The sequence below is a fragment of the Chrysochloris asiatica genome, unplaced genomic scaffold (genome assembly GCF_000296735.1).
Source record: "Chrysochloris asiatica unplaced genomic scaffold, ChrAsi1.0 scaffold00009, whole genome shotgun sequence".
Classification (NCBI taxonomy): domain Eukaryota; kingdom Metazoa; phylum Chordata; class Mammalia; order Afrosoricida; family Chrysochloridae; genus Chrysochloris; species Chrysochloris asiatica.
In genome coordinates, this window is record NW_006408527.1 from 15,733,262 (window position 1) to 15,747,138 (window position 13,877).

Here is a 13,877-nt window from a genome sequence, read left to right on the forward strand (position 1 = left end):
TTGCTGCATATATGAAATGGACTGGCCAGGAATTAGACTCGGCCTCCTCCTGCATGGAAGGCAAGTATCTTCCCACTAAGCCATCAATGCCTCACACACTTGGTACTTACCACATATTGCCTTATATGAAAGGCCTGTGTTCTTAACTTTGGGTATGATTTATCCCTGACTGCTGCTGTTGTTGTATGTCACTGAATCAGTTCCAGCTCATAGGGACCCTATATAGAGTTTCTGAGAGTGGCTGGTGGGTTTGAACTGACGACCTTGAGGTTAGCAGTCCAATGCTTATCCTACAGCATCACACCAAGGTCCTATAGGATAAGGATATCCCTGGCTAGATTAACATTTGTGTGGAAAAGGACCACTACTTCTACTTCTTTAACCCTCTCCCCCTAACAATGTCTTTAAAATGTCCAATAAATATTTGTTGAAGGGAAGAACTGGAAAACGATGCTAGCAATAGGTTGTAATTTAACATAAGGTCTCTGTAAGGAACACAGCAGGGGGATTCCTTTAAAAACACCACAGGGAAAAAAGAAAATGACCTCAAAATAAAAGAACCAACTGAGTTATGACTGAGAGGTAATTTACAGGAAATCTATGTGAAAATAAAATAAAAAATAGCCAATGCATCATCAATTAGAGTCCTGCTGGGCAATATTAACACAGATTTCACTTTAAAGAGATGAGAAAAGGCTCTGCAACAAACAGGAATACATTTATATTCTTCAAGGGGCCAAAGAAAACACAAGAACATCTTCCCTAGAAGGCTTCCTACCTTCACATCGTATTTTATCTCTGCTTTTAATCCAACTAGGCTGACAAGCACTTCAGATATGAACAGGCGGCTACCACAATTCAAAGGGATGCAGGAAGCCGTATCATTCACCTTAAAGCAGAAAAAGGTAGACTCAAAAAAATCCTTATAATTCCATTTGCGGCCTTGCTCTGCATTCAGCTGGGGAGGGGCAAGAGGAGAGGGATGGGACCACAGGGTCAGACTTTGCAAGAGATCCACCCACTGTGTGGGTTTTAATGAGGATGTTTGCACTGAACACAGTATGGGAGAGGACAAAAGGTGAGCAGGATCAAAGGAGAATAGGAAGCAAAGCCAAAGGGAGACCAAGTAATGGCTTCCAGAAGAAGAACTTTTCAAGGATGAAAAATTGAAGTGTAGCGGCATTTGTCCCTCAGTGCAGTCACTCCTAACTGTAATGAAATATCCAACCTAACCTAGTATGAGTGGCTGACATCTAGCCTGACTGAGAAACTGGCCTAGAAAAGCGTGGGCTGAATCCATGTGGACCAACTTCAGCTCTGGCCAACCTGCCCAATCCCAAGTTGACCAGTTTCCACGTCCCTGAGCTGTGTCTGCTGGCAGCTGCTTTCCTGGCAGCACGGGGAGACAAATTCATGGCATTGCTGGGCCAACAGCTGCTACAGCTCTGGGGGAGGTGGTGAGTGCCCGCTGAGATACTCTGGGCAGAGAATGAACTATTCTAGGGACCAGTCCTAGAGTCAGCAAAATCAAGGCTACAGTTCACTGGCTAAATGAAAATACAATACAATCACCACTCCAGAGCTACAAGAAGCCAACAGCCTTTCTCTGCCCACCTTCTTTCACTTCAGCACTTGAATCCTGCCCTCACATGTGGCCCCATCTTTTCTATTTCCAAGGGCATGACTTCCGTTTAGGTCCACATTAACCTCTCCACTGGACTGTAATACCTTCTTAACAGGTCCTCCCTCCTTAGGTCTCTCTGCTCCAATAGATCTATGTACTGTCTCCATAGTTACCTTTCTAAAGCACAGCCATAATTATGCTCCTTGCTCAAAACCCATCAATGGCTCCCCACTGCTTACAGAAGAAAGCCCAAATCCTGTCACCTGGCATTCATGCACCTCTATAATCTGGCCCCTACCAACCTTTCTAGACTTAACTCACTATAACATGTACTGCTTCTGTTCTTCAGCGGAAGAAACGAGCTATTCACTAGACACATTTTTCCTACCTGTATGTGTTTGCTAACATTGTTCTGACTAAAATGCTTCCTTCCGGAACTCCTGCATTGTCTCAATTACATTACACTTACAGGTCTGGAAGATAGCGTTGGCACTTTTTTTTTTTTTTCCATTTCTCATCCACTGAGCCTCCCTAAAGCCCTCTTCAGCACCCCAGCCAGAAGAAATCCCTCTTCTCTGTGCACCTGGGGCAGTTTGTATGAGGGTGGTCATGATCTTTCATACACCTGCTCTATATTAGTTTCCAAAGGTTGTTTCCTCAGGCAGTTAGCACAAAGTGGGCGGCTTACCATGACAGAAACTCATTATGCCACAATTCAGACAGCTAGAAGTCCATATTCAGGGTGCTCACTCTGGAAACTTTAGCGGAAGATTCTTTCTTCTCTCTCCAGCTGCTGGTAGACCCAGAAATCCTTAGCATGCAGCTCCAGCGTAACACCATCTCTGCCTCCATCTTCACATGGCCGCCTGCCCTGCTTCTCTGTGCGTCTTCTTTTATAATAACACAACTGAGATTGTTATCAAATGTTGCTGTTGTTAAGTGCCGTTAAGATTATTCCGACTCTCAGTAACTATATAGTTTCTGAGGAGCGGCTGTTGGGTTTGAACCGCTGAACTTTGAGTTAAAAGTACAGTGCTTATACTACAGTGCCATACCAGGTCTCCCAGAATGGATGAGGACCCACATTATTCTAGTGCAATCCCGTGTTAACGTAACTGATAACACCTTCAAAGATCCTATTTCCAAACAAGGTCACACTCATGAGCGCAGAGGTTAGAACTTCAACATGTATTTTGGGGGGAATCCAATTCAATCTATGGAGTCCTGGTGTGGCACTGCAGGATAATGCACAGGACCGCAAGGTTGGTTTGAAACGCAAAGGCAGTGGTTCAGACTCACCCAGCCATTCTTTGGAAACCCTATACAGGGTTGCTAAGGATCAGAACTGACTCGACAGCACTTAACAACAACATGGACTCTGGTATGGCACTGTAGGATCAGCACTGAACTGCAAACCAGAAGGTCAACAGTTCAAACCCACCAGCCACTCCTCGGAAACCCTATACAGGGTTGCTATGAATTGGAACCAGCTTGACAGCACTTAACAATAAAAACAACACTGCAGTCAAACCTATATCCTAACAAAAACAGACACGTCTAAAATGTCTTTCTTGTGCCAAAACGTCTACTTTTCAACTGATCACAAATGTTTTGAGTTTGGACCGGTGGTGCCGCCTGTCCAACGTCGGAGTAGTTTCAGTACCATGGTTTGTCTTTGCACAGCAGTGTTTGTTGTACCTGCCAGTATCTGAAGTCCGGATTGTCTTCTGCAACATAAGATGAAGCGGAGCATGGAAAAACCAAAGTTCTGCTACTAATGTGTTGAGAAGTAGAGGTCACATCGCTGCATCACAAAGACAAAGGTAGAAACCCTCAGCAGTGTGGACTCTTGTACCTTAATCAGATGCTTACTGAACTTAGGCAGGCAGACTGTGGGTTTAACGGTGGAGAAAAGACGAAAACTAAAGCGAAGCCACCAAATGCTGAAAGTACACCAGGTGAGGTATAATTTGGAATTTCACATATACAAGAAGGCTTCACAAAGTTCATGAGAAAATGGAATTAAAAGATAATGGAATTTTTCCACAAACTTTTTGAACCCCTTGGTATACTTACAGTAATGGAACCTACCAATCCTACATAACAATCTGCCTTTTATATACATTTTTAGGAATAAATTATGTATGAAAGCACACAGCTACATATGAAAGTGGCTCTCTCTTGTCAAGCTTCTTCCCATCTTCTCTCCATGAAAGGTGTGCCTGTCCCCTCTCCTCTGTGCTAGGCTATGCAATAAGAAATTGCTTCAATGCAACCATGTTTTACGTATAAAAACATATGTCATAAAATTTACCCTACCTCAGATATCTTTACGTCTCTTTTAATGCACAAAAGAAATTGCTGGGATTAACTTTTTACAGATCTTGCTAACTGAAACAATTCTAGTTCTAGTAGACAACACTAGCTTTTTGACTGCTTTAAAAAACAAGAGAACCTAACTCTTCCTCTCCTCCTCCTCTTCCTCTCCCCACCTACTCCTTTCCTGATACTTTTTACCTCTCTTACTCCTTAACAAGGAATCCTGGTGTGGCGCTGTGGGTTAATGCGCTGGACTGCAAAGTCAGTTTGAACTGCAAATTCGAGCAGTTCAAACTCACCAGCCGCTCCTCGGAAACCCTATACAGGGTGACTATGGGTTGGAATCGACTCAATGGCACTTAACAACAATACCCCTTTAACAAAGGAGTTCTGGTGGCATAGTGGTTATGAGTTAGACTGCTAATCTCAAGGTAAGCAGTTCAAAACTACCAGCAGTTCCGCAGGAGAAAGATGAGCCTTTCTGTTCCCGTAAAGATTTACAGCCGCAGAAACCCTATGCAGGATCACTATGAGTTGGAACAGACCCCATGGCACAAAACCACCACCCCGCTCTACCACTACCCCTTAACAAGGAGTCGTGGTGTGGAGCCAGCACCATTGGATAAGCACTCAACCTCAAGGTTGGCTTGAACCCCAAGGTCGATGGTTCAAACTCACCAGCCACTCCTTAGAAACCCTATATAGGGTCGCTACGAGTCGGAACAGACTCGACGGCACTTCACAACAACAATAATAACCCTTAACAATGGATATCTCCCAAGCCTTGCATTCTAGATTCAGCTCTGTTTCTCTTCTCTTAGTTCATATACTTTCACACCTTCCCAAATCACTTTTGTACTGAAGACTCTGCATCTTACCTCAGCAGTACATCGCCAGTCAACACTTGAAGGCTTCCAAGGCCAAGTAGCCCCAAAGTAGCCTCACTATTCACAACGGGCCTTCCCTCAATAACCTCAATGCCATCACGGATGCACAATTATTCCAGGTTTCCAGATTGTAGGCATCCACTCCCCTCTTAAAGCTCTTTACCCAACCAGGTATCCAGTTCTGTCCAATTTCTTGAATGCTTCCTGAATCCATTCCTTCCCCTCTATATTTTTTGCTACCACAATCTTCCTATTGTTACTGTCATTTAGTGCCATCAGGTTGGTTCTAATAGCAACCCTGTATAGGGTTTCCAAGGAGCATCTGGTGGGTTTGGACCGCCAACCTTGTGGTTAGCAGTCTTACAGTGACACAGTTATCTTACAGGACATGCCAGTACCCTACTATGCAGGAATTACTCCAAAGGCTTTCACCCTGGCCTCCTCTGGCATAAAAATTCATTCTCCTAACCATTCTTTTTCTCATTATGAGTGGGCCTCAAAAAGTTCATGGAATTAAAAAGATAATGGAAAATTTTCACAAATGTTTTGAAGGCAACCCCCGCAAGCCCCACCCTGTACTTCTCTCTCCACCCAGAACCCACAGGGCTCACTACCACGTTGTTGTATCATATCTGAACTCTGCTGCATGGCTGTCTGAGAGCCGTCAGATTGGGGTCCACTCTACTACCTTACGGTATTTCCACTGCTCTCATACTATTTTGCTCTATGAAAGCCCTTTTCACATTACATTATTTCCATGTCTCTCCTCCCTGTTGGCCCAGAAGATAAATCCCAGTGCTTATCTTAAGTCTCCATAGGAGTCAGCACAGAACCCAGTACCCAGTAGGTATTTAACAAAGGTTTGTTGGAACAGTAGATTGTTGCTCAGCAAACTAGCATAAAGTGACAGGTAAAACGATAGAGATGGCCTTCTCTGATTGGTTCTCACAGCATCTTGTCCTGTCCTTTCATAATATTTACCTCACCTTTAAATTATGCATCTAGTTGTGTGGATTGTATAATGTCTGTTTCTTCATTCTTATTGTAAGTGCCATGTGGAAGCAGCAGTACGTGCTCACTTCTATATCCCGAAGCACAATATCACGCTCAAAGGACTACAAGGAATGAGCAGTGGATATTTGCTGAGTGGATGAGTAAGAACTTTCCCTTTAAGGAAGCTGGATTCCTCACTGGCCCCACACTCCCCACCTCCAAACATCCCTGCCTCTTTTCAACCTACACATGCTGTTTTCTCCTCTCCTACACAAATTCTACCTTCACAGTATAACTTAAGTCCCATCTGCTTCATGGAAATGCTATTCCAGACTCTTTTATCTCTCCTGGTGATTTATCACTGACCTCTTATCACGTCGATGTTCTATTTAACACCAATGTTCTCAATGAAATCATGATTACTTTATCTTCTAATGGTTTGTTTATTCAAATATTGTTTCCACAACCAGATTTGAATCCCTGTAGATACAAGCAATAAACTTCTTTCATATTTTCCAAAACTTGGTACAATCTTGAGCAATACAGGTTGCTTGGAAAACATGGAGCTAGGGACCAAATTTATCAGAAGTGAAGTCAATTCTTCCATCTCTGGAGAATGCACCATGTTCCTTGTATGTGACCTTAATCAGAGCAACTCGGATGACTTAGAGATTAGCACATTTGTACTTCAATGTGTAACAGATATGATTTTTAAATGGAGAATCTGTACTAAAAATCAAATGCTATTTACAATTTAGGAGGACGTTACCGACAGAATAAATTCAACTGTGAATCATTATTCTAGAGTGAATTATTCTTCCCCTGAGTCCCCATTAATCACATGTTATAATAACATTTTATTATATCACGATTGTTTATCAGACAGAAAACAGGACTTGGGAAAGATAAGGAATTCTAAAGAGAAAACATCTGGAGGAAATCCTCCTTCTAGCTTATAGTGGTTCATATGTTTTCTTCAAACTCAACCTCCACATTCACCCCTCAGAACTGGTATGTAAGGATAATGTATGTTCTATATTAATTAAGAGCTGTGGTAGCATAGTGGTTACGAGTCAGGCTGGCAACCTTAAAGTCAGTAGTTCGAAACTACCAGTGGTTCCACAGGAGAAAGGTAAGGTGTTCTGCTCCTGTAAAGACTTACAGCCTCGGAAATCCTGTACATGGTCACTATGAGTTGGAACTGACTCTACGGTACTTAACAACAACAACAATATTATTAGGGCAATAAACAAAAATAGAAAATAGGGAAAAGTGAGATTCATTTGGTATGAATTCTAAAGTGCATTCATGTACTTACTCATTCAAGGATGTTCATGAGCAACTCCTATATACTATAATAAATCCAACACTGTTAGATGAATCAGATACACTTATATGGTCCACTTAGAGTAGACCGTTGAATAGGAACGGACTCAATGGTACCAAACAATAAGGGAAGATAATATGAGGGAGAGTTCTGATGCCCTAAGAGAAGAGTAAATAAAATGCTTTAAGAATTCAAAAAAAGGGAAACATTCCTCTGGGATTATCAGGAAAGTTTCTTGGAATAGGTAGCATCTAAGCTAGATCTTAAAACATGCGTATGGCTTAGACACGAAGAGATGTGAAGAATGGGTGCATGAGCTCAAATATTAGGATGAGCAAAAGCTCACTGGAATGGGAAGTCTAGAGTATAGTGGAGCAGAAACAGGAAATACAACTGGTAAGATTCTTGGGGACAAGTGGTGGTGGTGGTTATGTGCCATGGAGTCATTCTGACTCATAGCGACCCTGTCCAGGGTTTCCGAGGCTGTAAATCTTTACTGGAGCAGAAAGCCTCATCTTTCTCCCACGGAACAGCTGGTAGTTTCAAACTGCTGACCTTGCGGTTCACAGCCCGATTCATAACCACTACACTCTACCAGAGCTCCTTGGGAGGAGGGCATTAAAACCAAGAAGTCTGCATATCTGTAAACAGAAAAGTGCTTCTCAAGTGTTAATGTGCATATCAATCACCTTGGGGTCTTGTTTTGCTAGGTCTGGGGCCTAAGATTCTAATATTCCAAGTGCTACCAATTCCAAGCGTCAAAAACATAGGCAACGGGAAGTCACTGACAGTTTTGTCCAGAGAAACTGCCTGATCACCAGTGTACTCCAGAAGGATGAAATCTGATACTAGTCAGGCATCAGGCACACTGGCACAGTGAGAAGCTGCAGGCTGTGGTCCTCTACTGTGGCTGTGCATTAGAATCATCTAGGAAGCTTTTACACTGTGTATTACCCAGCTCTCACTCCCAGAGATTTGTATTTAATTGGTCTGGAGTGAAGCCCAGAGTTCAGTGTTTTTTTAAAAAAGTTCTCCAGAGGATTCTAATGTAAAGCCAGAGTTGAGAACCTCTGCTATCGATGATAATAGTAAGTACTGCAATACTTTATTCAGGCAAAAGATGATGAGATCTAAACTTGGGTATTGGCAATGGGAACAGAGTCAAGAGCCAAGATGCATAAAATATTAATAAATGTAGAAGACACAGACCTTAGTAACTGCTTGCACAGGGATTCAGATGTATACATCATTCATTTCTTCTGGTTAAAGACAGTTTGGTGACTCTAGAGCCAGAAAGCCTGCTTTAAATTCCACCAATTATACTTAAAAAGTATATGTTTCACCTTGGGTCTCAGTCTGTTCATCTGAAAATTAGGGGTAATATTAGTAACTAACATATGGAGTTGTTATAGGGAATGAATGAGTTAACATAAAGCACTTAGAACCATACTTGCACATAGGAAGAGATTTCAAAGTGTTTGCTGATGAACAGCATGGGTCCACATCTATTCTGATCTTTCCAGGATGCTGCACTGTATCTAAAACTAATCTGGAAAGAAGTCCTTGAGAGCTCTAGACCTGGAGCAAATTTAAAGTCACTGGATTATTACCTAATCCAGCTGGATTTAAGTGGCCCACCCTGATTCCCTCCATTCAGTCCTACTCCCAAGGTCTCAAAGAAGAACAATCACAGAGGACCCTACTTGAACTGCTGGTCCTTGGTGCTGCGTGTCTTGGCCAGGAAGCGCTCAGCCAGCTTCTCCAGGTTGCGAGAGTAGTCCATCTCGATCTCAGCCTTCTTTCGGAAGAAGTCCTGGAGGTCCTGCAGTAGCTGTACCCGGAGCTCACACTGCTGGTCCAGGCATTTCATCTGCTCGGTGAGCTGAGCGCGGATCTCTGCAGCAGAAACAAGGGAGCATGGTCAGAGGAAGGTCCCTAAGCCAACAAGCCCATACCTTCCACTAAGTCATTCCTTGTGCCCTGGGGGACTCAAGAGTCCTTAAATGAAAACAAAACCTAAATCCTAAACTAGCCATATAGTGTAGGGTACTTCCAAAAACTCTATAAATGTTTTTTCAGACCAATGAGGAATATTGTAAACCAGGAAATCTGCTGCATCATTTAAGAGAAATTGCTTATTAGATTTATTGTTAAGTGCTGTCATGAAGTCGGTTCTGATTTACAGAGACCTTGCATAGTGTTTCCAAGGAGCACCTTGCAGTTAGTGCTTAACTAACTTAGCACCTTGAAATGCTTAACCTACAGCATCACACCAGGATTCATATTAGACTTATTAGATATGATATTCAGAGCTACTATTTATTGAGTAACTTACTGTTACTGTGTCACTAATATAATGCTGGGAGCCCAAATGAATTCTCTCCCAACCACCCTATGAAGTAAGTGCTACTTTCATCCCTATTTTAAAGATGAGAAAACTGACTTTTGAAGTCAAGCTATTAAGTGATCGGAGCTGGGATTCTGAGCCAGACAGTCTGGCTTTAGAACCCAAGCTCCTGTTTATAATACAAGCAGGCTTCAAAATGTTTGTGGAAAACTTCCATTATCTTTTCATTCCATTTTTCCATGAACTTTTCGACCCCACCCCACCCCACACACATACTTCCTCTCACCTCTTCAAGAAGGTTTTTTTAGTACCTTCACAAAGCAGAGCCAGGGTCAGTGTTTTCACAGAGAGTGTTGTTATGAGTAGGAACGAACTCAAGGGCACTTAACAACCGTAACAATAGTAAAGAGCCTGCCCAAGGTCAAATGGTTGCAATCAAGACTGAAACAAGTTCCTAGACCCTATGTAACCAAACAACCCATTCACTGTGAATCTGATTCTATAAGTTCCCGTATCACAGAATGTAAATTAAAGCTTCAAAAAGTTGGCCTTGGAAGAGATTTTTCACCTGCAATTTTTTCACTCATATCACTCACTGTTGCTTCTTTCTCATCAGTGCCTCTGAGCTCCCACTGTATCCAAGTTAGAGAGATTTCTGGTTCTGCTCTAACTGGGCAGATTTCTCTTGGGCCAAAGTCCTCATATGGAGCAAGCACACACCTTTTCTGTGGAATTGTAGCCATTGCTTACGCAACCAGATCAGCCTCAAAAGCAATACTGCATTTGTTACTGACAAGAGACACCAAGCAAATAGGAGTGTAGCTGGCAGACCTGGCACCCACAGGAAACAGCTTGCCAAAGCCAGACTGCTTTTCAGCTCAGAGAAGATCTGCAATGCGTACTCTGCAGAAGCCATGTCTCAATCCCCATCTGAGTCAGAAAAGAGCCATTTCTTTCATCCCCTCACCCTGCAAGCCTGCTCAAACCCAAGTAAGGATGGGTCCCAGGGAAAAGGAGCACCTATATTCTGCCTTTCCTTATGGTAGTGGTGGTGGTTCTGTGCCGTAGAATCAGTTTCGACTCATGGTAACCCTATGTAGGTTTTTCAATGCTGTAAATCTTTATGGGACATTGGTTACCCAAAATGGGAGGGGGGCTGCAAAGACAAGAAATGACTGGCTTACAAGCGTTCAAGAGGGAAATTAGATCCAGAGGGCGTGGAGGAAGGTAGAATTTCCACTGAGTAGTATCCAGTCTGTCTAGGCTAGGCGGGGTTGATGAAAGGAAATGCAGATAGGTCTCTTGCGATACAATAGTGAATAATTGTTATCAGGACTGCTTGTGAGGGTTGGAAATGTAAAGGTAGATGTTTTGTAGCAAGGAGGGGAGTGATTAACTTTGTGGTCTAGGAGTGGAGGTCCCTGGGACCATCAAGGGAGAAGAGCGAAGAGCGGGACCCTACCCAGAAAAGCAGTGACACCAGAGATAGAGGCAGAGACGATGATGTGGAGAGATGGAGCAGTTGGGGATTTAGACACAGAAAGGGAGAGGGGCTGTGTGCTGATGACCGGGAGGCAGGCTTGCAGAGTATACCCTTTGGTTGGTTGATGATGCATGGAGGGGATTGTAACCATGACAGTGAAATGATATACTATAGGATGAATATAAAACTAATATTCTCCCATGTAAACTATCACATAATTCACAATAAAACATTTTTAAAAAAATCTTTATGGGAGTAGAAAGCCTCAACTTTCTCTTGAGGAACAACTGATAGATTCAAACTGCTGACCTTACAACCCAACTCATAAACAACTACGCTTCCAAGGCTCCTTGCCTTTCCTTAGGAACATTCCAAATTCACTCCCAGATGGTACAGTTTTAACAACAGAGTTAATCTATGCTAGGTAATGCATGGGGGGAATCTGGCGTTTCATCCAAGATGTGGATAGATGAGAAGCAAATCCAGGACTGGGGGCATGGCATTCAAAGTTTTGCGAAGTACTCCTTTTATAAAGCAGAAAGACAGACGTATATAAATGGTGTCTTTAGCTTTGCCTTGGAGCACCTGGGGGTCTATAATCTCACCTCAATCTTTGTTTGTGTTTCTGTTTTTATAGATACCAGTCTGTAGTTCAAGTATCTGGTCCTTTGTGGGTGATCTTAGGTAAGTGGTCAATGCAGTTCTCATCTTCCTTATACCTGCTCTCCCCCTCGCCAACCACCAATGTCTATCAGCCCTGCAGTAACCTCACCTGAACTGAAACTGAGCACCACTGGATTGTTGAGAGCAGACAGAAGGCTGTGCAGGAAAGCCGCCTACCTCATCACTCATCAAAGCTCTCTTGTTCTGTGTTTTTCAGAGTCTGATTACAAGGATGTTGGGGGTGGGGAAAGATCCATGGAGGTCACATCAGGCATCTGGTTCTTGCCAGAGAATTCTAGACCTCTTAAAGGCAACAGTCCTTGTTGAGACATCTGCCCCCCTTATATCTATGAATGAAAAGCTGGCAGTAATAGTCACTGGGTGGGCCAAACACTCTGATATTACTTGGAACTTGTCCACTTGACAATGGGTGCCTCTTAGGGCTGTAAGACTCTCCAGTGAGGCAGTCCAGAACAGACGTGCAACGAGATACGGATGGCAGAGGGGTTCTCGACTCCCTCTAAGTCACCTGAAACGCACTTATGACTTGTCTTCAGTAATCTCACAACCAGGGAAGCAAAACATAGCATTCAAGATTGGATGAAACCTACCCCTTGTCAAAAAAGCAAAAAAAGAGCTCTAAGCAAAATCCTATGACACCCATGAACTTCTAGAGGGTGGCCACTCCAAGATTATCCTGTCCAAGGAACAAGCATTTCATAGGAGACTATTGAAGTCCATGAATTTACCTAAGAAGCACCCCCCAAGCACATCCAGCCAGTGTGTTCAGACTTTTCCAGGTGCCTCAGAGAGTAGGCCACGCAGTTCCAACTGCATCCCATCCTCAGCCCCTGAAGGCAAGAGAGCAAGTGTTTACCCAACACCTTTTATGGTTCATACTGATGTGCATCATCTCATTTAATCTTTGCAAATGGTCTACAAGGGATGACTACACTGATAAGAAAATCGAAAGTAAGATGGGTTAAATTATTTGCCACAGGGTCATACAATGAGGTTAAATGTACAGTTGATGCTGATTTGAGGTTTGACTGACTTCTCAAAGAGGTGAGGACAGGAAAACATATTGACGTCTGAAGTTTTTGGACATTGTCTCTGAATATATCATAGCAACTAAGGCACTGGTATGGAATCCTGGTCCTGGTTGTTGTGGCGCTGTGGGTTAATGCGCCAGACTGCAAAGCCGTTTGAACTGCAAGGTTAGTGGGTCAAGCTCCCCAGCTGCTCCTCGGAAACCCTATACAGGGTTGCTATGGGTTGGAACGGACTCGACAGCACTTAACAACAACAACAAGGCACTGGTGTGGTGCTGTGGGTTAATGTACTAGACCACAAGATTTGTTTGAACTGCAAGGTCAGCAGTCCAAATTGGCCAGCTGCTCCTCGGACGCCCCATACAGGGTTCCCTATGACTCAGAACCAACTTGGTAAAAACAACAAGGCACTATAGGATAAGCACTGGACTGTTCACCTTAAGGCTGATTGTTTAAACCCACCAGTCACTCCTCGTAAACCCTACACAGGGTCTCTAGGAATTGGAACCGACTCAATGGCACTTAACAAGTCTCCTGCCACTGGAACATTCCTCTCACCTTGCAGCCGAGTAATTCAGTCCCTCAGTCAAGTTTTGACCAACCCACTGGCTCCCAAACTAGCCTATGTTTCAACTAGGCCACACCCAGGCTGGATCCCTTCCCAGCTTCCTAGATGTACTCCACAGGGCAGCTCTGGAGGAAGTGTTTTTTTTGTCCTATGACTATACCCTGAAAGCGGCCAGTTAGCCCAGAGGACAGGGTAACTGAGAAAGTCCTAGCCCTACCCCTGATCCTGGAAAAGTTTCCACGAATAGATACCACCTGCCACTGTGGTTTATTTGTGATGATACCACTGAGCAGCTTCCCCCACTCCCCCATGCCTTACAGAACCTCAGAGCAACCACTTTTAAGAGAGACTCTAACCATCCCAATGGCCAGACCTGTGACTCTAAGACAGAATGGCTATCCTGTCCAGTGCAGAATGTGCTGTCTCAAGCTTTTGTTGCTGCTACTGATGTTGTTGCTGATGATGATGTTGCTGTTGCTGCAAAGACAAACAATGGTTCCCAAGAAGACAGCTGTGCCAGTCCCAGTCCTCTGTCCATGCACACAAAGGGCAGAAAACAATCAGCTACTGAATGCCAGCATGCCTGGGCCAAGTGCCGAGCCCGGAGGCCCTTT

The 13,877-nt window shown here is 43.6% G+C and overlaps 1 protein-coding gene across 3 annotated transcripts in view; it reads right to left on the bottom strand.

The window, feature by feature from the left end:
- The window catches only part of SRGAP2 (SLIT-ROBO Rho GTPase activating protein 2), a 324,371-nt gene that overhangs the window by 182,615 nt on the left and 127,879 nt on the right, over nt 1–13,877 (bottom strand). For all 3 annotated transcript variants that reach the window (XM_006834068.1, XM_006834067.1, XM_006834069.1), the window contains exon 2: nt 8,854–9,046. In XM_006834068.1, coding sequence (XP_006834131.1) covers nt 8,854–9,046 — 193 coding nt within the window. The remainder of the gene's footprint in view (nt 1–8,853; nt 9,047–13,877) is intronic.